The sequence below is a fragment of the Chiroxiphia lanceolata genome, chromosome 3, assembly GCF_009829145.1.
Source record: "Chiroxiphia lanceolata isolate bChiLan1 chromosome 3, bChiLan1.pri, whole genome shotgun sequence".
In the NCBI taxonomy this organism is placed as follows: domain Eukaryota; kingdom Metazoa; phylum Chordata; class Aves; order Passeriformes; family Pipridae; genus Chiroxiphia; species Chiroxiphia lanceolata.
The window spans coordinates 15,448,086-15,474,701 of record NC_045639.1 but is presented as its reverse complement, the minus strand read 5'-3'; the positions used below and the strand labels follow the sequence as shown (position 1 = coordinate 15,474,701).

General features: G+C 42.4%; 1 protein-coding gene across 1 annotated transcript in view; it reads left to right on the top strand.

Annotated features, from left to right (window-relative positions):
- The window catches only part of MSH2 (mutS homolog 2), a 47,084-nt gene extending 38,295 nt beyond the window's left edge, over window positions 1-8,789 (top strand). Inside the window, 4 exon segments of the mRNA XM_032683819.1 lie at window positions 907-1,111; window positions 1,488-1,735; window positions 5,786-5,958; window positions 8,376-8,789. Coding sequence (XP_032539710.1) covers window positions 907-1,111; window positions 1,488-1,735; window positions 5,786-5,958; window positions 8,376-8,549 — 800 coding nt within the window. The 3' untranslated portion in view covers window positions 8,550-8,789.
- The last annotated feature ends 17,827 nt before the right edge of the window (window positions 8,790-26,616 follow it).

Here is a 26,616-nt window from a genome sequence, read left to right as displayed (position 1 = left end):
ATTCCACTGGGTATCAATTGTACTGTAGCCACATAGGCATCTTTTGTATGCAAGATTTTAAGCAGCCTCTTCATTAGTGTTTTCTTTGTTAAGTATTAAGGTTGATTTTAAATGCAAAACATGTTTCAATGACAGTACCATTTTTTACCCTTTTCTCTGGTGTAATTAAGATAATTTTACTACGCAGGAAAACATTTTTAGTGTTTATAGATTTAATTGAATCTTAATTTCCATCCATATGTCCTTGACATACATTCTGAGTAGCAAAGATCTGAAATTAGAGAATGATTAATGAACACTTCTAAGATAATCAAAAAGCAAAACTGAAAATCTGAAAAAATTCATGGTAAGACACTTGTTTTTCTGGTTAGCAAAAGCATAAAATTAGTTTTAATGATCAGTTTTCTGGAAAATAATTTTTATTTCATTTATACTTCATTACAATTAACTTATTAATATCTGGGGTTGCTGATTTTAAATCACCCATTAACTTGTACCCACTCAGTATCTAAACTGTTTCATTTTTACAGGGAAATTTTAATTGTCTTTTGAGGTGAAAAAAAATTAATATTATTCTTGAGCAGCAATACTGATGGCTTTAAAGGTTTAGGTATGAACACATATTTTAGATGACTGCTTGTACTTCTGAAAAGTCCTAAAACTTATGCTCTCTGATCACTTTTCTTTTTGCAAAAGCACAGTGAGTAAGACGAACAAACCAGCCTTGTTAGTACTGGAGCCACTTGTTGCACCTGTTAGACAAGTTTGCTACTTTTTCCTGGCAAGAGAGTTATAAGTTTAAACATTCTTTGTTTTAATTTAGAGCCCGTTCTCCTCTAAAAGAACTGTTGAATTGTAAAAAGATGATGTTTTTTAAATTTTTTTTTTGCAAAATTTCTTCTCTAGGCCCTAACATGGGGGGAAAATCAACCTACATCCGGCAGACGGGAGTGATTGTTCTTATGGCCCAAATTGGGTGTTTTGTTCCGTGTGACTCTGCAGAAATAACCATTGTGGATTGTATCCTGGCTCGGGTGGGAGCAGGAGACAGTCAGCTGAAAGGCGTGTCTACTTTCATGGCTGAAATGCTGGAAACTGCTTCAATCCTTAGGCAAGTCCTGTGCTTATTTGGTTGTGTTGGTTGGGGCTGATGGGGAAGGAGGTGCCCTAAGAAAGATGCATTGATGTTTTTCTTTTGTGTAGAAGAACCTCAGTGGAGGATCTCAAGGCCTTTTTAGCTGGTTCATAAGTTCTTGAAGTTGCCTTCTGTTTATTTCAGTGGTCAATACAGAGCTGCTACCGGGAGGCCAAAGTCTGAATGGGACAAAGGAACTAATTTGGAATGATCTGTGTGACCCTGTGTTTGCACTTTATTTTATGTTGTTATGTAAATAGGAAAGGTCTTTTGCTTCTTCATAACTTGTGATACTCCAATATCCTGAACTCATGCTGTTCTCAAACATTATAAAATGCTCTTGTGTTTTTAGGACAGCATCTGAAAACTCCCTGATAATTATTGATGAGCTGGGAAGAGGAACTTCTACCTACGATGGCTTTGGCTTAGCATGGGCTATCTCAGAATACATTGCTACCAAAATCTGTGCTTTCACTATGTTTGCTACACATTTTCATGAACTGACAGCTCTTGCTGACGAAGTGCCAACAGTAAATAACCTACATGTTACTGCTCTGACCACCGATGACACACTGACGATGCTTTATCGTGTCAAGGAAGGTAAGACTGTGTATATGGTGAATCAGGGCAAACTTCATTTTGCCCTGAGAGAGGAAAAAGTCTTAATGGGGGGGAATAAATTAATGTCATACTTCAGGCTTTGGGTTTATAATAGACACGTTCTTCTCTGTCTGTAGAGAGTGTGTATGGCAGGAGCTCTGACCATGTGTGAACACAGTTGGTGATGATGTTGATGATTATTTGTTAAGACTTCTAGGTTATTTCTGCCACTCAAGTTGGTGCTTTTGAGTCACTCCCTTTTCCTTTTTTAAGGACCAGAGGGAATGGTTCCAAAGGGTTATTTTCTGTTTTCTTAAATCGGCCATTTTAATGTGCTGGTGGAAAATACTTATGTTCCTTAAACTGTTCTTTTAAAAGAAATGAGTGCAACTTTTATGTACTGGCAATTTTTAATAATGTCTATTTCATTGTGATAAGATTTAGTCTTATGTTGCCCAATTTATGCAGTAGTTTGATGTAGGAAAAATCATACGGTTTATTTTTAGCAAATGGCATCATAGTGAAACAACAAGTAGCCTGTTTTGTTAGTATAAAATCAGTTAGATGTATTTAATTAAAATCCTTTAGTGGATCCAGTTATTCCTTCAGTGTTAAATTAAACAATTTTTTATTAGGCATAAATTTAATCTGTTCACTGCAGTAAGCAGTTCCTCCTGCTTCTCTATATCCCCAATCATTTCTTGTTCCCTTCAGCAGGAGCCTGTATTTATGCTACATAAAGGAGGGCTGTGTAACTGTGGCTTGCAAGGTGTGCTCATTTATGACCTTCTAATTTAGTTGTCAACCGTACAGTGATTTTTTTATTGTTCTCATTAGAGCATTTCAGTCAGGTTGGCAACCTCTGGACTGATATTTTGATTTAAAATGTGGGCAGAGTACTATTACTCTATATTCTCACTTAAAAATACCTCTTAAAAATACCTTTTCTGAGTTCCACAATGAAGGAGTGAGTTAGATGACTCTCAAATAGGTAGAACATGGCTCCTGTAGAGCACTCTGGCTAGACTGGATCTGATCAACAGCTTACCTTGTGGAGTGGTTTTGTCTCAAAAAAGGAATAATTATTTGAGGAGTTAGGCTGTTAACTTTACTAAAAGAATTACTCAGTATCATCCATCCTTGTTAAGGGTAAGGAGCTAGTCCATGTCTCATCTCAAATCCTGGAGACTGACGTTTACTTATATCTTTTTCGTTAAGAGTTTAATCTTACTGGTACAATTGCTGTACTACATTCCTCATTTTAAAAGCTGTTTTGTTATGCTGACATATCAAACACTTGCTTTTGCTTGCCTTGTTCGTCCTAATAACTCTGCTATTCGTGAACAGTGCATGTTCAGTATGTGTTATCTTGGCACTCTCTCCACTATTTCCTCATTTCTTTAGGCAATTTAGGACTTTTCAGTTCATTCTTTCTGGCATATATTGTTCTGAAATGTAATTAGTATGCTGCCCAGCTATCAAATTTTACTGAGATGCTTTTAAAGATATTTTTTATGATCTTCACAGGCTATCACTGTACTATTAAATGTCCTTAGATAATTGGTAAATGTGGTTTTATATCCTGATCTGAGCCTCCCTGGAGTGGTACCATGCAAGTTTTGCTCCTATGACATTACTAATTCACTATTTCTTACTCATTTCTTTTGGTTTTAAATCCATGAAATTACTTCATTTCTTGCCCTTTGATTACATGTATGACCATTTCTAATTTGGTATTCCCCTCTGGCTGTAATCTTCCAATTAGATTTTGGATACTTTTCTCTAAGATGAGGAGACTGCCCTGAACAAGGGGAATCACAGCAGGACCAGAAGTACTGTTCTCCTCTGGCTTTACTGAGAGTCTGCTTACAGCTGGGTAGATAGCTCTGGCTGCCACAGCCTTGTTTCTTTTAACCCTGAGTCCTTGCCTTTTGGGATCTTTATTCCTTAGAAATGCTCTTGGTTCATGCACTTTTCCAGGCTTCTGAGTATCAGTCCAGAGTGCTGTGGTCCTGGTACACAGCCTTGCCCATGGAGAGGCAGTGTCTGTGGTTCTTCCCAAGTTTGCTGTTTCCCATCTTCTGCAGCATATGTTGAGCTCCTTCCACCAAGTGATGGTTCAGAGCCCTCTGAATGCGTTGCTCAAATCAGTGCTTAGAAGATGATTTAGTGTGGCATGGGAACTGAAGAAAAATATAGTAATAAGCTGCTGCAAGCACACATTGAAACTATGAGTGGTTTTGGTGCAGCAGGAGCTGGTGATGTACATTATCTTCAAACAAGCCTTCTTTATTTAGATGCCTTATTTTGAGCAGGGTGGTTGGGGAGGGAATTAATATACACTGTATCAAAACGTTCTACCTTCTATATCCTTTGGAATAGCAACTCTTAGGATAAAATCCCCTAATACTCCCCAGATAGTTGGGTGAATTTTCTTTCTTCAACCCACTCCTTTTGGTTTTTATACCTGTATTAATGCAACTATTCTGGTCCTGATAAAAATTCTAGAAGCCCAGTTTCATATTTGCTGTTTTTAGTCATACCCACCTTTTCTGTGTATGTGCAATGTCTTTTCATTCCATCCATTTTCTTGGAAGTGCTATTGAGTGTAGAGGCACAATAGTTTGTATCTATCTACTATCTTTCTTTCTATCTATCTATCTATCTATCTATCTATCTATCTATCTATCTATCTATCTATCTATCTACAGAGGAGATACAACGTTATGAAGTCTTCATCTTAAAATACCTGGTCTAAAATTGGATCTCTCTCACATAAGTTTTTGCATTTAGTGTTGTGCTCTTTCCCTTTTGGAAGTGTTAAGTTGCTCTGACAAGGATGTGAGCAGAGGCAGCTTGGATACAGCTGTGTTTTGAAACAAATAACAGGTTTCATGTCATTTGAAATTCATAACTAAATCTGAAGTGCGTGACAAGGAACTTTTTATACAGTATGTTCAACCCTGTCTTCATGCTTCAAGAGTGTGAGAAGATCTCTGAAAGAGGAGACACAGAAAGTACTGTTCTCCAGGCCTCTGCTCAGGATTCTCTGAGTGAGAACTGAGTTAGTTTTGTGTCTGGGAAGGTGTGTGTTTTTAGTATAAAATCAAGGAGACTAGTTTCTGCTTAAAAATGGTAGTCTCCTTTTGAGAAGTTTAAGAGATTACAAGGTTAATAAAACAGAAAAAAATCTAAATGCTAAGTTTTCCTTTACCTCTTCTTTGGATACCCAGTATTTAATAGATGATTAGTTAACTGTCATTTTGCATGTGTAATTCATTTATTCATAACTCTTGGCTGGAGACCGGAATTAAAAGGATGTAGTAATATTTGTGGGATGCCAAGTGGAATTATGATAATGTAAACTAATGAAGTTGACAGATTTTGAAAATTGTTTTATGTAACCATGTATAATTTAGATATTTTGAGCAATTATCAGAACTTTTCTTTCTCAACCAAGTGTTATAAACCATGTATTAATTAAAATAAGTGTAAACTTAAAGTTGAAAGATTTTGATATAATTAAAGGGGACTCCTGGAGACTGAGGAGTTATGTGGTACAGATGCAAAGGAGAAAAGGGATGTTTGAGAATGCAACATTTTTAATATTTATGCATACACACACATATATATTTATATAAATAACTAATTTATATTATATAAGTGTGAGATATATATATTAAAAAAGAGGCAAATTACTATATACTACAGACTGTGCTGAAGTGCTTTAATAAAAATGATTATTCAATGTCATTCAAGTACTAGAGGGAAATTCTTTCTGCCTAAAGAATTTTCCATTTCTTCCTGAAGCACTTTGGAGCTCTGCAATTACTGCTCTAAGAGAACTTAATTAAATAAGAGCATATTCTTTAGTCTACGTTATCAGGTTTAGTTCAAAAGGTGAATCAGAAAGTGTTGGGGAGAACCAAATGATGGTACACACTTAATTCTTCAGAACAGAGAACTGTTACAAGCTTGTTCATATAATTACTATGTAGCCATATTATCTTTTGAGCACTGTTAACTCTTGGGTTATTTCTCTGCATCCAGGTTTTTGTGACCAGAGTTTTGGAATACATGTAGCAGAGTTGGCAGCTTTCCCAAAACATGTGATAGAAAGTGCAAGAGCGAAAGCCTTGGAGCTGGAGGAGTTTCAGAACATTGGCAAGTCCAAGGACTCTGAAGGAGAACCATCAGCCAAGAAACCCTACAGAGAGAGAGAGGTTTGCTATCAGAAATGTTTTTTAAAAGTTTTTTTGCTGGAATAGCTCAAGCAAAATAGTTTAAGGATTCAGATTCCCCCAGCGCTTGAGGATAATTACCTTTAATACATTTTTCCATAACAAAATGTTTTAGCTATGAAGTTTATAAGAATTGAAGAGATGTTCAGGGATAGTGGGTTTTGATTTAGATTCATTTGAACTTAACATAGGCAAGAATTTTATCTAAAGACGTAGTCGTGAGGTTGAAACTCATTTTTTTTCTTAAAGAATAGTGATCACCAGTTAGTATGATTGGTGAACAACTGGAGTCATACAAGGGACCATGCCTCTGCTTGACCTTTGGAGTTTTATTTATGCTGTGAACCAAGCCAGAATTTTGTGTTCATCACTTTTGTTGACTATTTAGTTTGTGTGCAAAGTTTCTTGGGACTTAAGACAAAGCTTTATTTTAACTGTAGATTATTCTTAGCTCCGCAGTTGGATTGCACCTGGTTTTGCTCCCCCTTGTTTGAGAGCTCATTAGTGCCAATTTCTTAAAGCTCAATGTGTTCAGATCTGTTCACATCACAGAAAAGCTGAGTACACAGCTTTCTCCTTTGTGCCTTTCTGTATCCCATCAGTACTAAGACTTCTCACAAGCTGATCATATCAAAGGACCTGGAATGTCTGATTTACACATGTTATGAAGTTCTTCCCATTTCACATGAGAGAATTTTAGCTTGGCTTTCTCTACTCAACTGGGAAGTAAAATCTTCTTGGCTTTGCACAGTCTTTGAGCACAGGTTGAGGAAACCCACATCTCATCGTAGATCTGATCATGTCTACATTGTACAATACAACTGTGTAATGTTGAGTGAAGTGGTTTTTCTCCTTTTGCCTTCTTTTTAAAGAAGCTTCATTAGCAGGCAGTGTGAAAGAAAACAAGGGCTTGCAGGAAGCTTTCTCAGGATATCCTGTGTCATCTTGTTGCTGGATTAAGAATCCTTACAGTGACATCTGTGGCAGCCTTCTAGGAAATCCATGTGCTGCCTTATAGCTTGCATTGGTTGTCACCAGTGCAGGTCCTCCTTGCTGTGTGCATAGAAATATGCTTATAGATCTTAGTTCTGTGTCCCAGCAGTCGATCTGAAACTTCACAGCCTTGCACCTCATTTATCTCTTCCTGGCAATCTTGGTAATACTCCAGTGTATGGAAGCCTTGAAATGTTAGTCCATATCCAAAGCACTTTATACATTTAAAAAGCCTTTGCTTTAAACAGAGGCTGTTATCTGTTACTTTATTTTCAATTTCAGAGGTCAACTGCATTTGTTCCTGACTCAATAAGTGGATCTGATGTTGTAGATGAATGATCTCTGTTTTGTTGTACTTTTACTGCCAGGAGATTTTCTTTCCAACTACCTCAGTTGCTCCACTGTTACCTTTCCTTTGTCAGTGTGCTAGATGTCATGGTGAAGAAATTTTTAGATTAGTTGGACCTGGCTGCACGGTCATACATTGATGTAAATTAAATTTACACAGCAAACACTTGTGACAAATACAGCATCATGTTTTATTCTTGGATATTTCAGTAATACATAATATTTCATAAACTCTCTAGGCAATAGAATGGCAGAGCTTTAGATGTCTCACCCAGGCAATTTATCTGCCTTGGTTGACATCACGTTTAGAGGGAAAAGTGTGCTATTACATTTCTGAGTGCTTTGGAGACTTGGGCACTGAAAACTGCATTAGCCTTAAATGATAGGGGAAAATTAAGAAAACCTTTTAGTAGAATTCTAAAATACAGAGGACTGGACAAAATTCTGTATTATGGGCAAATTGTTTCCGATACAGGGATTCTGAATACTGTTCACTGAAATGTTTGTTCTTGCTATTCAAGTCAGATTGTTTAGAAGTTCCACTTCGCCTGTTTGTATAAAAGCATATGCATAAAGCTTAATTATCATCTGTTCTCCTTGGTGACGGCCACTCTCCAGTTGCTTGGTTACAATTTGTTCTTTCCTTTTACATATTGAAACATTGCTTTTGATTTACAGTCCCCCCTAAAAGTAACTAGTTTGGGTAATATGGCCATTCTTATGCTGTTGTTGCTGGCAGTCCTCACCTCATGTGGCTGCACACTGGGATTGAATGTGGAACATATATAGGACATCTCAATGTTAAGTATTGTACTTCTGCTGATCAACTGATGCTTTTTGCTCAGGGATTGAAAGGGGAAAGAACTCCTGATGCCAGTATAACTGGATTGTTCTGGTGTTGAAAACTTGATAGCAAGTGCGAAAATAACCATGTTTTTTGCCTGCACCAAGTTTCTCCTGATGAACAGTGCTTTGTATCTTTAGGGAATTTGCAAAAATCCTGCTTGCAATCTAAACATTCTTTCTGTTTTCTTTTACTTCTCTTCCCTCCATTTCAGGAAGGTGAAAAGATAATTCAGGATTTTCTTTGTCAAGTGAAAGCATTGCCCCTGACAGACATGTCAGAAGAAGACATCAAAATCAAGCTGAAACAGCTGAGAAATGATGTGCTGGCAAAGAACAACAGTTTTGTGAATGAAATAATTTCTCGAATGAAAGTTACATCATTATAGGTGTGAGAACAGCATACAGCTCTTGAAGCATATTTTGCATTGAAAGAACTATAATTTTCTTGTCTTGTAGCTTTTATACTTTATGATACTTGTACTGATTTATGTAGGCATTTTTTTTTCTTGGATTGTAATTATTTTGTAAAAAATTCTGAGCACATTATGTGCCAGATTGCTGCTTTAGTTGTGACCACTGTACTCTTCTAGAAGTTTTCAATAAAGTACTTTTTCATATTGAGAGAATTATTGATGGCACAAACAGAATGCGTAGTATTTTACCAGAAGTGTGCTAGAAAGTGTAACAGTTGAGGTGGCATACAGCTACCACAGCCTTAAAAAACAACAGTGCATACACAGAATTTTTGTCCCATACCATGATTCTTTTTTGTGGGATGCAATTATATTAATTCATCGAAGATTTAGTAAGGCTATGTTAATGCTCCATTAGAAAAAAACCCCATCTAATCTAAGTGTGCCCAGGTGGCCAAGAAGGCCAATGGCATCCTGGCTTGTGTCAGAAATAGTTTGGCCAGCAGGGCTAGGGCAGTGATTGTCCCCCTGTGCTCGGCACTGGTGAGGCCACACCTCAAATCCTGCATCCAGTTCTGGGCTCCTCACTACAAGAAGGACATTGAGGTGCTAGAGCATGTCCAGAGAAGGGCAACAGAGCTGGTGAAGGGTCTGGAGCACAAGTCTTAGGAAGAACAACTGAGGGAGCTGGAGATATTTAACCTGGAGAGAAGGAGGCTCATGGAGGGACCTTATTGCTCTCTACAGCTCCCTGAAAGAAGGATGTAGTAAGGTGGGGGTTGGTCTCTTCTCTCAGGACAAAAAGAAACATCCTCAAGGTACTTAAAAGATGTGTAGACTTAGGGACATGGTTTAGTACTGGGCTTGGCAGTGTTGGGTTAATGGTTGGACTTGATGACCTTACAAGTCTTTTCCAACCAAATGTTTCTATGGTTTTCCAGAAATTTTTTGCATGTGTGGGGTGGGATGGATAGGATTTTTTTTTTGTTTTCTCTGTGGATGGTAAAGCTTGACTCACATATACTGTGGGCCTGCTCTTTATGCCTGAGTGGTGATAAGTCTTGCATATTTTGGTGGGTTTGTAAGGAAAGCAGAGGCTGGACTGAAGTTACAGTTTAACTGGAACTTCTGAGTTGGTCGTGATTTGTGAGGTCTGTCTACAAGGTAAGAATGTATTGATTTTTATCTGATGTACTTCTCTCATTGAGACAGTTTGAAAGCATGCTGGTACAAGTTTATTTTCTCCTTGAAATTTAGCATTTTAAATTGTAGCTCAAGAGCACTACCTATATTTAAAACTGTCAGTGTTGAAAGACTAATGGGAAAAGGTGTTTATCGCATGAGATGATAGGAATAAAATCATGCTGAAGATGCTGGGCACACTTGCTGTGTTCAGAGATTGCATCAGTTGGTGTGTGCTGAGGACAGCAGTGCTGCTGTTAAAGCTGTGTTGGATTAATGTGTTACAGTGGTCTGCATTTAAACATTCCAACAATAGTCATGGAAGAGGCGTGGTGTTCAATTTACTGTTGGATAATACTTGTTTGAAGTTAGGCTAGAACCGGGACATATTAGATCTACTTCTTAACAGAAGAACTAAAGGCTTGTTTGAGAGGTTTGAATGCTGCATAACACCTTTTTGGTCTTAAAATTAAAATGCATTCTACTTAAAAAGGCAAAAATAGACTTGCACTTACAAACAGCACAGTTGATGCATGGTCTTGAAAAGTGTGCGAATGGAAAAATCTGTTACATAAAGTAATGAAAAATATAGCTGGCTTTGCAATTTGATTGGTTCAGGCATAAGCTATCCAAAAATACAGCATTATACATAAAATAGACAATGAGAATCAATTTAGAGGATCAAATACTGCAGTGACACACCGCAATTTGTGTTGGATCAAACTGCTTTAACCGTTGCTAGAAACGAGCAGTTCTTGTGAGCGACTGGAATGGCTGGTACTTACAGCCTCATCCTGCATGTGCTGAGATCCCTGTGGTCTGATCAGAGATGCCTCTTGCTCAGTGCCCAGTCCCTAACTGTGGGACAGGCATAAAACCATCACTGGTTACCTCTTCTAGGAACTTCTCTGTTTTCCCCTTGACCCTGTGTGAGCCTTCAGTGTCTACAGCACTCTTAGCCAAGGAGTTGGTTGGAAAAGACCTCTACGATCATCAAGTCCAAATGTTGGCCCTCACTGAGCTCCCACTTGCAATAGGGACCACTTCTGTGCTTTGAAACCTGACTCCCAGTTTTATTCAGTCCCTCTTGTTTGTATTCTTTGTGTCCCCTCTTTCCGCTCTGGACACAGTGCATCAGTTCAGCAGGTGCAGTATGCTGAGGAAAGGCTGCTTTTATTTTTGTATTGCAATTGGAGGCTGACAGAACTGTTCCCAAGTAACCAGATTTGCCCATCTGAGAGTGAGAGCGGTACTTGTGTGTTACTTGGGAGTGATGGGGTACCCTGACTGGACCAGCTCCGTGCAGCACCTTCCCCTCTGTGCTTCAGAAAGGGAGTTGTGTATCTGCAGCAAAAATGATTCAGTTTTTCTTGTGCCCTTCAACACTCAGAAGGAAGAAGGGTAAAAGTTAATGGGATTTTAAAACTAATCTTCTGAACTGTTTTCTCTTCTACACTACACTTCCCCCTCCCTCTGAGTGTACTGCTGCTGCCGGATATAGGCAAGAGGAGATCAGGCAGGGTTAAGTCTCCATATGTCAGTGCTGCTTTCAAACTGGGTTACAGGTAGTGTGATTTCATGTGAGCAGGCGGATGGCTATTTTTACTAGTTCCAATTTAGCTTTTTGTTCAGAAAAATACCTATGAGACAGGAGCAATTCCAGAACTTGTCTGCTTATTACCGAGTTGTGCCAAGGATTCAGAGACTATCAAAGCTTCAAAACAAAGTTATGTGGCTATTGAGGAGCAGTGAGGCCATGTACTCTCAGCCTTGAAAAAAGATGCAAGTTTCTCTTTGCTCATTCACTTGAAAAAGCTTGTCCCTGAATGCTTGCTGCAGGCAAGTGGCGTTTTTAGACTGTGCCACTCCTGTTCGTCTAGAAAAGCCTTTATAAAGAAAACTGCATTAGGTGGGGTAAAACAAAAGAGGGCACATGAACAAACACTGAAGGAATTATTTTCCTTTGATTGTTTTACCGCCCTTTTAGTGATCAGGAGTTCGAAGTTCAACCAGATTGTGTGCAGGAACACCTGGTAGCCAACCTGATGAGAAAGTGCTGGGTTTACCTCTTGGGTTGTGCAGGTGAGATGGCAGTCAGCAGGCTCCAATAAGGACTGAGGGACTTGGGGATCAAGCTCACAAATCCAGAGAAGGCAGCCTGCTGGCTCTGGACTTGGCTGTGCCTGTTCTAACTTGCAGCTGTGTGTGTTCATCTCAAGTAATAATGCAGTCACTAAATGGCTCTTTGTCTCTTTCCTCCATTGGAGCTGAGGTGGTTTTGGAATCTGAAATGGCAGGAACATGACTAAGTCCTTGCCCACTGGCAGCTGCACTGGCCCTGGCTTAAGGAGACTTTAATCCTCAGAGAAAGCTTAGGATACCTGCTGGTGAGAAGTGGGCCCGTTAGTGGCCTGGCTTTGTTAAGTGTAATGACTTTGCACTAGCTCTTAGTAGATGTAGCTGGTCTGGGTTGATAACCACTCTGTAAGTGACTGGGAGTGCTCAAGGTCCAACTTTTCTGGATTTAGGGAAGCCTGTGCAAGAGCTCATCGCTGTGCTGGAGGAGATGCTGCCTTTGCAGCTCAGCTGAGGTCTGCGATTGTGTGAGAAGTTTCATCTTGTTTGGTGTGAGATTAGGGTGACAGTTTAAACTGGTTTTAATGGCATTTGATGAGTTTTCAAACACACAACAAACACATAGGCTGAGCAATTTCTGTGGATACAAAAGTGTGACAGTTGGCCTTACTATTCTGCCGTGTGGCAGATTTATTTGAAAAATCGAGGAAGAGCAGTTACTGCTTTGCATCTGAAGTAGTGTGAGGTTGTACATTCAATGTTTTGCATCTTGCTGACCTGGGAACAAGAAAAACAAGTGGCCTCAGGAGCCTGAAGCCTTAAAAGAGAGTGGAAGAGGGTGCTGTCATTTCTGTGAGATGGCTGCAGATGAAACTTGCCTCTTGATACTGCCTGTTTGCTGAAAAAGCCTTTTTTGCAGTTGTGTCTCAGATATTCCTGTTCCTCTCCCAGCCTTGCAGCTGCCTTTCCCAGCCTGTTGCTTTTGCTCTCCCTGCTCCTGCCAGGCTCCTGCACTGTTCCCATACACAGAGGAGCACCTTGCAGTGCTACTTTTATGTGTGTGTGTCTCTCTCAGCTGTCAGCAATGCTTTTTACCCTTCGCATGGGGTGGGAAAGGGGTAGATATATCCCTGCACGTCCTGCTTTGCCAGTCAAATTGAGAGGGAGCAAACTCTGCTGTTGAAGAGGGAAGTGACAATTTCTAATCATTTTCAGTGGCAGCTGGGACTTACCCTCCTGACATGGTGTCCAGCAGCAGTGCCTGTAGCTAAGGGAAACAATACTGTAAAGCAGATGGCAGGTTGTGTTTGCTCCAGCAGCTGCAGGGAGTAGCACTTTCCTAGAGGTGAGAAATGTATTTGCCTTTTCACCACTGTGGAAAAAGGTGCCTTGGTGCCTGGTTTGAGCTGCTGGATGCTTGTGGCAGTTTCCGTAAGGGTTTAATCGTTCTGTCTTCATAGGGATGGTTGGAAAGCTGAAAACAGCTGTGCTAAATAACATGAGCCGAGGGAAAAGCTGAGAGCAAATAGCCTGTGCTTATGAGAACATTCCCCCTGCTGATCCACCTGGTCCTGCTGCACGCATCAGTCGTTGTTTGTCAGGGCAATGCACTCTCATGAGGGGCAGCTTCAGTGTGCTCTTTTTCCAAAAATTAGGCAACTGTTCCTACATGGGTTGCTGTGGGCTCTGGCAGCAGGCCTGACTGCCCTGGCAAACAGCAGACCTTTAGCCTGTTCAGGGAGGGCTGTGGCAAGTCACGCTGGCAGCCTGGTCCCATCTCCAACCTGCTGCTGGATCATGCTGTGCAGGGAGGCAAGAATCTGGTCAGCACTCCTCAAGTGTCTTTGGCAGCCTGAAGTTTCTGGTTTATACCGCGAGGAACATGAAAATTTTTCGTGTTGAGATTTCGAAATATAATCTTGTTTTCTACTTTTCTACTCATCTTGTTTTCTACTTGTGTCTTTGTGCATAGAAGTGGCACCAAACTTCAGGACGGCATCCACCGCCATGAACTTTAGACTAGAGGTTGTCAGTCTTTTTAGCATGCCCGCCGGTTCCCCTTGCGTGGCCATTCCCACACCACTTTGATGCTTCTGACAGCAGGCAGTCCAAGCTTTTAAACCTCTCTGCATCCTCCTGATCCCATCCAGAGCTGCCTGGGGACCTGCTCTCCCTACACAGGTGCATCCAGGCTGGTGCTGCAGGGAGCCAGACACTGAGCCCAGCGTACCGGGCCACATTCTGTACCTACTCTCCAGGGTCTTTGACTTCAACAAAAAACGTTCTACAGAGGATCAAAAATGTAGCTGTCAGAATACGGTCCCAAGCCTTGCAAGGAATGACAACATGGGTTACCATGGTGCAAGCCTTGTGGGTTTTAGGTGATTGTGGGAAATGCCGTCCAGAAGCAATTCTCTTCTGCCTGGATATTTTCAGTAATTTTTTCTAATGGTTTTGCTGTAGGTTGTTGCTGACCTGCATGTCCCTTCCTTGTTTCTCAGGGTCTCAGTGTAATGGCAAGTAGTTTTCCTTATGCTTTGATGTGCTAATGAAGAAGTTAAAAATAAACAGTAAGCTTCATATCAATGTTCAACACCAAAATTACCAGCAAGGTGATTCTGACGCTCATTTTAGTGCAGATAATTTGGCTGTAGTCTTTTGTTCACCATGACCTGGAAAGGCAGCGTAGGAGTTTTGATTTCTATACCTAGCGATTGCTCCTCTTTTCACCTTGGGCGGTAATAGATTTTTCAAGCTTTTGCTCTCTTTCCGCTTGCAGCCGGTCATCTTTTATATCTTCATTCTGCCGTGACATTTATCATTCAATCCAGGGATGCTGGGATGCAGCGCAGCAATTCACTCGCACGTTAATGGCAATCAATGACATTAAAAGGTAAAAAAAAAAGCCTGCTTACTTTGTGCCTGTGCTATATAAAAGGATGTGTATTCAAGTGCCAAAGGCTAGTGATGTAGGTGTGGGAGAACAGGGAGGTGCATGTGAGTTGCGTGAGATGCTCCCTCTCTGTGTGGATGTACATCCGCACTGAAACTCAAGTAGCCCCCAGGGTTTAAAACCAAAACTAACCCAGCTTCCTAAACCTGCCAACTGTGCCTGTTGAAAGTGCCGTTTTCACACAAGTCCCAACCTTGACTTGGCAGCTTTGCCGCAAGGGATGCCAGTCTCCCAGGGTGCCAGATGTTGGCACACCATCAGTAAGGGTGAGAGGACTTGGGAGGGGGGTTCAGTAGGTATCTTGATACCCCAGTCAGGAGTCAAAGCACCTACTTCTACCTCCTTCCGTGCAGCGAGCACTGGAAATGCCAGCGCGGTTACTTCATTTTGTGTTGTCTGCTGTGACAGTAGCCTGAGCGCCACAAAACCAAACAACTGGAACAGATGGCATAGCATAGCCTGGCTGTGAGGCAGCTTTGCGCTTCTCCATGCTGGCATGAAAGACTGAGATGGCAAGAGTGACTGCAACAGCTGGGAGCAGCTACCTGGGGTAGTTCTGACAGTGCTGAGTCCATAGCGTTGCCTCCTTTGGCCCAATTTGGGTGCATCCTGGTTGCTGGACCTGGTGGGAGCCCTCGTCCCCAGCACAGGTTGTCCCTTCTCTGAAAGTGTTCTGGAAGATGCTATTTCAGCAGTCCTTTGGCCACTGCCATTTTGTTCTGGTTATTCCCTTCAATTTAAATAAGGTCATCTGAGACCAAAAATGCCTGTTTGAGGTTTGCCCAGAAAATGAGTAGCACTTGCTAAGCAGGCAGGCAGTGGACCACCATCACTGTGAAACACTTGCATGGCTGGGTAGCTTGCTTAAAATATTTGGTCTTCTGAGGGGGAAGTGTGCCCTCCCCAAACACTGCTGATGCTGAAGGCACTGGGTGACCTGTGCTCTGCAGCTCCCGTGGGACCCCAGCTGGAGCCTGCCCATCCCACTGCAGCAGAACCCACTCACAGTTCAGTAACACAGCACATGGAGCAGAGCTAAACTGGCTCTAGCAAACCTGAGTCTTATTCCTAGTCATCTGACATACAGTTTCACCTACAGTAGCATTTTAATGGCTTTTTTTTTTTTTTTTGACTCCAGGAAGGAAATCAATTTCCAAAAGGGAAGTCTTGAAGAAGCCCCTCTTTCTGTGCTGCTGGGGCTGAATTTCAAGCATGATATGTGATGATACAACACTGGTTATGAGAAAACCGCAGTGCTGTTTATCTTTCTGCTGTAGAGAGACACAGGATTAATTCTCTGTAATCTCTCTTGTAAGAGATGTGCTCATTCAGTGTGAATTAGAAGAGCTGCATGAAGTAAATGCTTTTTTTTTGCCCTGAGATTAGACTGGCTGTTGATTTGGCCCATGAATCCACAGTAATGCTGTTGTACTCTTAGTAGTTCTCAATGGTTTAATGTCTCTCATGAGTGTAGTTTGTAGATAAAAGTGTAATTTTCTTACTGGAAAACTTTAGAAGCTGATGAGTATCTTACCCATTAGTATTGCAAAGTTCAGTTTTACTGTTTTTTCTTTAAGAATGAGAACTGGTCTCCATCAGTGACTATATGCTCATTCATCCTGTGCACATGAGAGGAAATAAAACCATCCAAAGACTTCGCTGTACCTCCCACGCATCCTGAGTAATGCACTCCTTAGGATCTTTCTTTTCCTCTTTCCCTTATCAAAGGACATCAGGTAAGGCATCAAGGCTGCTTTAAGATATTTTATGTGAACAAGAAGTTTTTTTGGGATATGGTAGCCAGCGCAGTAATCTGACATTTGCAGATAATGCCTGAAAAGTTGGGTTTTGGCTCTTCCAAGAGGACAAAGTGGCACATGAAGGGTGCCTGGTACGAACTCCAAGAGCTGCTGTGCCTGCTCTGGGCCAGTCCCATTATGAGGTCTTTATCCAAATGGGGAAATTTAGTCTGGAAAATGGATTGCAACATATCTGGTCTATAGGGAACAGGCAACCATTAATGCATTTCACAGGGCGCTCAGAGAAACCTCCATACCCATCAGTCAGGGTGGTTTTGGAAAACCTTCCCATGGTCACAGGAGTCAAGTGCCTTGTCTGCCTTTGTGATGGTGTTGGATACCTTTGGTTGCTCAAACAAGGGATGCTCTTCTTTGTGTCTCATGCACTTAAGTGTATCCCGAAACACAGTGTGCTGCTTTGCAGTGTATCATGCACATGTGCAAATGGACAATGTAAATTCCTCTGGATTTAGTACTGTAGAATTGGATAGAGAAACAGGGAGGAAGAAGGAGCCTGTCCCAGAGGAGCATTTATGTAAACTGCAGTGGTACAAATGGAGAACAATAGGGTTTTCACTTCAGATACCACAGTCTGCTTGATTTTGCTGTTATGTGAGTTAGTGACAAAACTTGCATCGATTTGAATAGAGCAGGATGAGGTCACTGTGAGTCTGGGTGATGTTTCAATTCTCACTTCCTCGGGTAGTGAAAACAAAAGCCCTGAGCCCTTTGAAACTGAGTGGGGTCCTAAACCTGAGGGCTGTGGTGTGGGGCTGCAGTACCCCTGTCCAGCTCTGGCTGCAGAGGAGCAGTGTGTGGTCAGCACAGAGACCACCACTGAAAGCATCTCGATTAGACATCAGTCTTTAATTAGTCGCCAGGAGAGCTGCTGTATGCCAGACCCGTTTGTATTCACTGCGCTCTCATCTCTGTTTCTCCCAGACTTTGTGACTATCACCTGTCCTCTCCATCTCATTGTTACCTGTCTCTATTCGTCTTCCCTTCCCCTCTGTAGTGACAACATAGATATTGGTTGGGAACAGAGGCCAGTGATGAGGGAAGCACATGCTAAGGAGGGAGTCAGTCCTCTGTGGGAGAGGGACAGACTGTGATTTTTGGATGCCCTTCACTTGCTGCTCTAAAAAAGCCACACAAACAAACAAACAGAAGCTGTTTGCACTCAGAAATAGTCCAATTTCTCCTTTTACAAAAATGTATACACTAACAAAGTCTTTCAATTCCAGCTGTGGAGGAAAGTGGCTGTAAAGATCGGTGCCCTTGAACGTGTGAAGGCAGAACACCTTCAGGACTCAAATGGCAGAAAGTTTGATACAATCAGGCTGTGTTGTGCCTGCTGAAAATTCAGCTTTCTAGAAATGCAATCAAGGAAAATTTAAGCTTGATATAATGTTTGAAATAGGCAACCTGAAGGCTGTGTTAATACACAGGGGTTAGCCCGTTCCTCAGATGCCTTTGCATTCTCCCAGTGGGTGGGTTAGAGAGGAAAGCTGGCAGGAAACCTTTGGTATTTTAGGAAACTTGCATGGCCTGTTAAAATCATTTATAATCACCTGTTAAGATGTAACAGTAATATGAGCATGGCAGTATGTTGTGTGCTTATGTAAGTTCATATAAATGCCTCCTCATGTTTAGCTCATGTTGACACTCTTGACCAAAAGTTAGGAAACACTTAGAAAAGTTAATGTATGTTTAAAATATATAAAAATTCATATAGAGATAAGAATGTATTAAATTAATGTTTCTAGGGACAGCTTTCTGAAACAAATCATTTTCCCCCCCGTTGTTCTGCACCCTTTGTTAGACCATGTTAAAAACATCCACGAGAGTGGACAAGTTGTGATGAGGAGGATGTGAGCCCCTATGGCAGAGCATGAGCTCAGCTGTGGTAAAGCCCGGGCTGGGCTCTGCTTGTGGCAGTTTCAGAGAGACCAGCTAGAAACCAGCCTAACAGAAATAAAAGTTCTCAGCTTCAAGGTACCCCAAAAGTCAGCAGATCCTATTATAAAGTGGACTGAGCAGTCAAAAATGGTTGCTGGAAAAACTGTTCAGAAAGATGTTGGGTTTTATCCAGTTCACAGTGGAAAAGTACATGAATGTGGACAGGCATCCTTGCTGATGTCCTGAAAGGAAACAGGCTCTTTGCTTCCCTCCCAAAGCAGAACCAGTCACTGCTGTGGGTGGCAACACCTTAAATAAAATCATTTCAGTGTCACCCTCACCTCGTCACTCAGTGCCTTTCTGGGGAGAGCAGCAGATGTTCTAGCCTGTATTTTTAGTGGTTTGCAACTCTGTGCACTGTGCAGATGGAAATTCCCATCAATAATATATTGGGATTTGAATGACTAAATTTGCTCGGCAGTGGGGGAAAAAAAATCCACGTGGGGACCTATCACTTCCCTCTCCCTGAGCTGATTCCACAGACTGTGGTATTTAACTGCAGCAGGGAAAACCTTTGTGGTTTGAATTGAACACCACACTACTCAAAAGGGAAATGTTTGTACTCAGAGTCTTTCCTCACAGTCTCAACATGCACCTTGCAGGTATTTTAATAGTGCCCACAACCAGTTTCCTGCCTGCATGACAAATGCTGACTGATAGCTCCCACACTCACAGAGCTGCCTCATGGTCATATTAAACACCAAAGGGGTACACTAGAGACACACTGGAGGATACAGGGCTGATGTTAATAACACCTAGCTGCAGTTTCTAGAGTTTTAAAAGATTTTAGAGCAAAGATGACTGACAGTGCTGAATGATGCAGTGAACGTGAACATATCCTCTCCTGACTGTATGGAGTGTTACTGGTGCTGACTTGAGCGTATCAAAGTCAGCTCTGATGCTGAGAAACCTTTTTCTTGACCCTGGACATCTGTGAGTACCAGCAGTGTCTTGGAATGATTTGCTTTTTGGAGGTTGCTTCTCTTCTGGCAGGTTGTGCAGACCCTCTATGTCATGGCATCAGATTCTCATCGGGAGTGGGAGATGTGGGGATCGTTCCCACTGCTGAGCCAAAGGGCTGATGAGCAAAGAGGAAATGTACAAGAGGAATAGAATGAGAGGAAATGGCATCAAGTTACACCACAGGAGGTTTAGATTGGATATTAGGAAATATTTTTTCATTAAAAGGGTTGTCAAGTATTGGACCAATATTGGAACCGTGTCCCGTCCAGGGAAGTGGTTGAGTCACCATCCCTGGAGGCATTTAAAAGCGATGTAGATGGGGCACTCAGTGACATGCTTGAGTGGTGGGCTTGGCAGTGCTGAATTAAGGCTTGGACTTGGTGATCTCAAAAGGTCTTTTCCAACCTTAATGATTCTGTGAATCTATGATTCTATGAAAGAGTTGCTGCAAGCAGCAGTGTCACCCTGAACACCAGGCTCCTGCCAACCCACTATCCCCCCTCTTGTCCTGTCGGGCAAAGACAATTTCTTTAAAACCCTTTAATAAAATTACATTCTTTAAAAAAACAGCTTTTGAATCTCCTCTGCTGGAGTTGTTTTGTATTTATTTGCTTGAAGGGCATCCAGGAGTGCTTCTTTGGGCACCACTGCCAAACCATCTTCTGCTTGCAAATGGGATGGATGCTGGCAGTACTCTGGATGCTGCACCAGGGCTGACAGTGGAGCTGAGTGTTGCTGCGGCTGGTCTGTAAAACCCTTGGGCTTCCCAGCCCCAAGAGCCTGGGGCCTGTGGCACTGCAGGTGATGCAGGGGCCCAGGATTCACCTTGCCAGGGAGGCCTGGGCATGATGGTGGCACCTGTTCCCCTGCTCAGAGTCCTGAGGTGGCCTGCACATCTGATCAAAGTGAAAGAAAGGAAGGTGAGAGATGGCTAAAACATCCCAGCTGATGCACTGAGACCCCTCATGGTGTTCCCATCCCTCTCTGTGGATATGTGCCCTGGGATACAGCCCTGGGAAACAGCCCTGGGAGAAGGGTCTGCTGGACAGCCCTCAAATGCAGCCCAAATTCCCCTAGAGACACCTGGGTCTCCCCACACTTGGCTCAAGGGAGTCTAAATATCAGGACCTGCACTGGCGTGTGTATGATGCCAGGGATCCCACGCATTGCTGTGCACAGGGAGTTATTCCCCACCTGCATTAGCTGCTGCCTCTGCCTGTTTTAAGTCCTATTTTCTGCTGTGGAGATGCACAGAGTGTGTATGAGCCCTCTCTGATGGTATGTGCTGGCTGCAGCCATCATCAGCATCTCTACAGAAAAGCAAGCAAAAGCACCTGTGATATGAGGCAGGATTTTGCACTGGCTATTTTTCCACTTGTGTTGGAAAATAAGCTGATGTGCTCTAGCAAGAAAGTGCTTATGATATTTCTGTGGACTTCCAGCAGAGTCTGTGGCTCCATATTTCTCTGTTGGCTCTGCTCTTTTGTCAAAAAAGAGTGAACAATCCCTCACAGTTGTTTTCGCTTGCACTTTTGAGGTGATATTTTTACAGCAATGCAATGTAGGTCAAAATGCATTCAGGTTGAGAAGTGATAAAAAAACTTCTAAAAAGTTAGCTCATTGACTTTTTAACACTTAGATATAAAGCAAAAAATAAAGTAATTTTTAGGATAGCTTTTAAAATTGCTGAGAGATGCAGCTGTCTTTTCACTGGCAGTTTCAGAACCTAGAGCTATGCTTTTTTTAGACTACTTTCATAAATGGATATTTTGTTACAATACCACCCAGATGAGCTGCTTTCTGACTCCTGCTTCCTAATTCTGATACCTGCATGATGGGATGATTTCTCCCCATCAGCTTTTTACATGGTAACATCTGCTTTCAGTTCTTTCATTTGCCTTTAATAATAATACTCTCAGTGCTGTGGCCTGATGTCTGATTTTACCACCTTCGAGTGCACAAGGGAGCTGGTTTACTGAAAAATTCAGAAACTGCAGAATACTTTCCTTTTCTGTTGGAGCCAAGGTGCTCAAGATTTGTGGGGTTGGGACCCTGAGCATCTTCAGAAGAAACCACATAGAAAAATGTGCTGCCTACAACACTGGTCTGGGGCTCAAGGGTCTGCTGTTAATTCCTGTACTGGTCTCCCATGTTGTGATGGACAAGTCCTTGACTCTCTAGTGTCTGAGGCTCTGTGTATAGAATCACAGAATCGTTTAGGCTAGGAAAGACTTGAGACCATCAAATAATGTATACGAGATGAGGATGCCAAAAACTTCTCATTCAAAGGCTCGTGGATAAGCTTACAGCTGGTCATGAGATGCTTGGAAATCACCAGCAGTAGAAGAACCAGCGACAGAAGGGAGCAAAGATGGAGTATCTGATTCATTCACAGGCTTCTCGTTATTGAGGGTTTAGAAAAAAGGTAATTGCACTTCAGATGGAAACAGTGACTAAAAAGTTATTCTTGATGGTTCACTTTTTTCGCTAAAGGGCTGTGCATACAGCTTCTGACTGCCTATAACGATTTTTAATATAAGGTAATTTCTGCTTAAATGAACTTGCAGATCTCAAGGATAATGCTAACATTTATCATCATCTATTAGATCTACATAGGGCTATATCACCTCTTCAGTAACAACACAGATGATGCTCATGAGAGGTTGTGTAATTGTACCTGCATTTTGAAAGATGAAGGATAAAAATAAATCTTGGTACAAATCAAGATTTTACTTGTAGTCATGAAGAGCCAAGAGTAAAGATTCAACATGATTATATGGGTATGAACAGTCTCATCCAGTATTGACTTGTTCCTTTTCGAATGCTGATGGTTTTTACCATCAGATTTCAGTAATGAGTGTTTCTCTCCCTGTATAATTCAGATGAATTGGTTTGATTTTGCATTGCAAATGCAGTTGATGTAATGAGACAGGGAGTTGTTGCAGCTCCTGGCATGGATGAATCTCTGGCCAGGAGTGCAGGAGAAGAATTCAGACCCTGTCTGACCAGGCAGGAGTGAGCTGGGGAGAGCCCAAGGCATGTGGATAGAGCAAAGGGACCCCTTCATGTTATCCCAGAGGAGTCTTCTTGGGTTTGGTCCCTCCATTGATTTAATCATTTATTTTGCTACATCATGAAGCTGCAGTAGTGTGTTAGGCTCAACAGTTTTTCTTTCCTGGACATCACAGGTTAGTAGAAATTCCTCCCTGGGAAGACACTATCAAATGCCCACATATTTCCTAGTGAAAGAGCAGAAACCTGGAGTCACTTGTCCCATACAGTTTCTCCAGGAAGGGGTAAGGATGACCACTGGTCTGTGGCTCAGCAAGGGTGGAGGGTTTATCTTGTTAGGAGACAGAAGAGCTGAAGAACGGCACAGAACTGGTCTATCAGTATCCAATTGCCTCTAGTGCACATGCCTGCCCTCAGTGTAATACATGGTAGGAGATAAACCATACTGAAAGCAAAGAGGAGCAACTAGATGGCCACTCTTAGCACAGCAAACCCAAGCACATTAGTTACGGATGCACTAGATCCATTAATTTCTCTGGTTCACCAGGAGCATAAGAAGGGAGAGTATTTTGCAGTATTTTGCCAACTGATTGACATTTAGGTGATGATGGATATATGGGCATAAAACTTTGCCCAACACACATCCACCCGCAGCTGTCGGGGTGAGGGAGGGGGGCTTCCTCTCCTAGTTCTGCAAATATGCTTAAAGAGAAAGTGTCCCCAGTCGTTTGCCACTGCTCCAGGGCTGAATCACTCAGGAAGCCATCTCTCTTGATGTCGACATGATGTGTGTGTTAGAGGTAAAAAGAAGTTTTCATGCAGGGGACCGCACAGGAAAAAAGACTTCCCTGCAAGAACATCTGTCCCAAGGCATGCAAATATGTTGCTGCAGCTTCTGCTGGCTAAGGTTACAATAAAACAAAATAACACTGTGAGGAAAAGCAGTTTGTAACTCTGAGGAGGTGAGTCTTGAGGCCAACTCTTCTCGATTTTGGTGACTCCTAACATCTTTTTCATGAGAGTCTCTCTCAAGTGCTCACTTGTCCATCTGGGGGCACAGCAGATGACCTCTCTCCTGGAGAGGGACCTTAAGTCTGTGCAAGATCTCATGGGTTGCAGGAGGACCAGCAGGCTCCAAGCCAATGCAGTGGTATTGCTGTGACACTCAAATGCCAATAAATTCCAAAATAAAGGGTTTGATCACAGCATTAAAAACTTCCCACATGAACCATTTTGAATGACTGGAGGGTGACAATCTAAATATAAATCTTAATTTTTTTTTTAAACACTGGTTTGAGGCACAGAAATACAGCTTCGGTTGACTTTCAAGAGGAGTCTGTGGGAACATCTGACAGCAAAATTAAGTTATATGTTTCTTGTGGGAGTTTGTTTCCTACAAAAACTGCAAACCCCTCGTTTTCCTGGCACTTAGATTTTTAAACCTGTAATCCTAACAGGATATGAACTGTTTTCAATTACCCCCAGTGATGGTATTTCATCCTCCAAAGGAATCGCCTGCAGAGTGGAGGGGAACAGGGACATTTAGTGCCAATGCGAGGGTGTGATTTATTTTTAGAACCTGTGTGGTGATCAGCTCAGCCAAGGAAGTTTTGTCACCGATTTCAGCAGGTCACGAGTTCACACACAGCTTTTGAATTAGTTTGGGGGAATAAAGCAGTGGGAAGGAAACGGAAGATCTGGAAGCAGACAGAGGAATAAATGGGGTAAGAGACCAATTAAACTGGATAAAAGCAAAGAGACAAACAGAGGGCATGGTGAGGGCTTTAATGACTTCTATAGCACATTTCAAGGGTATTTCAGGTGAAACCTTTTTTGGATCACTCATTTAAATAGCGTCATTTCCACCAAAATAACTGGTTACATGACCAGGGTGAGGTGGATTTTAACCTTTATGTAATCTTCCTACATAAATCTAATAGTTGCACAAAATGTACTTTTAGGATACGGGTATAAAGACAATCACAGAGTCATAGAAACAGTTAGGTTGGAAAAGACCTCTGAGATCATCAAGTCCAACTTTTGACCAATCACCACCTTGTCAACTAGACCATGGCAATAAGTGCCACATCCAGTCATTTCTTGAACACTTCCAGAGATGGTGACTCCACCACCTCCCTGGGCAGTCCATTCCAATGTTTCACAACCCTTCCTGTGAAGAAATTCCTCCTGATGTCCGATCTGAACCTCCCCTGGCACAACATGAGGTTATGTCCTGTCAGGCTGTTGCTGGTTGCCTGGGAGAAGAGGCCAATCTGCACCTGGCTGCAACCTCCTTTCAGGGAGTGGTAGAGAGTGATAAGGTCACCCCTGAGTCTTCTTTACTCCAGGCTAAACAACTCCAGCTCCGTCAGCTTCTTCTCACAGGACTTACCCTCTAGACCCTTCGCCAGCTTTGTTGCCACCAGCTTCTGGACTTGCTCCAGCACCTCCAAGGTGTGACACTCCAAGGTGTTACAGTGTGTTTCTTTGTGCGTGATCAGATGCCCACTGGAGACGGAAGGACAATGAAACTCAGTCCCAGGAAAATCCAGCAACAGTCATCTTAACTCAGTGAAGTTTGTAGCTTGGTGGCTGGAACCACTGAAACACCTAATACATGATTAAACCCCAAATCCCACTGCACGGGGTCTAATGAATCACCTGTAACTGCCTCACCATGTACACACCAGCCCTTGTGCAGGGCCCTGTCCAGCACACTTGCTTCTCTCCAAATTAAGACCACACCTTTTGTCACATAGTTAGGTGGGAGCAGGATGGAGGTGTCAGAAATGCACATGTGCCCATTGTAGGGTATGCTGGAAAAGGGGGAAGCCAGTGTGGCACAGTGGTGACATGCTGGCAGACAGCCTGAACAATCAGCCGGTACCAGCACATGCATGTGATAAAATCCCACGGACACATTTGGGAATTTGAGGCAGCCCCATCATCTCAGTAAACACCTAGTAGTGTAGCATAATGTAAACATAAACAGATATAAATGCAACCATTATGAGAGGGCTGAATTCTCCTTGCAATAAATTGGAGTAAGGGCTATTTTTACCCTCCTGCCTCTGGAGAGGGTTTTGGGGGGCCTGTAGGCAGACATATGCTCTGGCTGGGTACTGGCATCCCCACATCTGCTCCCAGAGGGGCCACCAAGGGTCTGAGTGAGCCAGCCCAGACCTGAGGGCAGCAGATACAACCAGCAGCAGACACAGTGGCAGTTGTCTCCCAGAAAGCTGGTTGCCTTCTCCCACCTCCTGCTACACACCAAGGCTGGATGCTTTCTCAGTGGCCTTTTGTTTACACCAGGATGAGGCCCTTGAGAGACCTTGAGAGCAACTGTGGGAGCTGCTGGTGCTGTTCATCCAGGTGAGTTTGCTCTTCCCCTCAATTTCTTTGCTGCCTTCTTGGAGAGCAGAGCTCAGTGCCTCTTGTTTTCCCATCAGGAAATGAGCTGATGTAGTGGTGGTTCCTGGTGGTTGCCCAGGAAAGGATACGTTTGCAAACCAGTAAGGTGCCAGAACAGTTACATCAAAATGGAGAGGTGTAGAAAGTGTAATTGTTACTTAAAAAAAAAAAAAAAGTATTTGCAGAAAATATGAGTATTTACCAAATTAGTAGAATTTTCCCCCCATACCCTATGATGGAGAACTTTATGGTTGGAATTTTGAAGAAATTAAAATATTCCAAAATCTTAACTTCTTTGAACATGGGAGGTCCTGAATAAATCCCAGGGGAATTGGACTCCCAGCACAGCATTTTTGAGGACACCTAACATCAGTGGAATCAGTGCTAGACAGCCAATGTCTTCCCTTTCCCCTTCGCTGCTGGGCCCAGCATAACTTCTGGTGGCTGCAACTCTTCAGCCCTTATCCTTTCTGCCAGAAAAATAAGTTATGTGTGTTTTGGCAAGAAAGGCTGTCAAAGCAGCCCCTGCAGGTTGTGTGACTGGCTGGGGTGTCCCAGCAGCAGCAGGTGCAGCAGGTGCCCTCCAGAGCATGTGCCCAGCACCAGCTCTCTCCAGGGCTTGTTTTTATTAGCTGAGGAACTGGGGACAGCAACAGGGGCTTTAGCTGGGTTTACAAACCAGAAA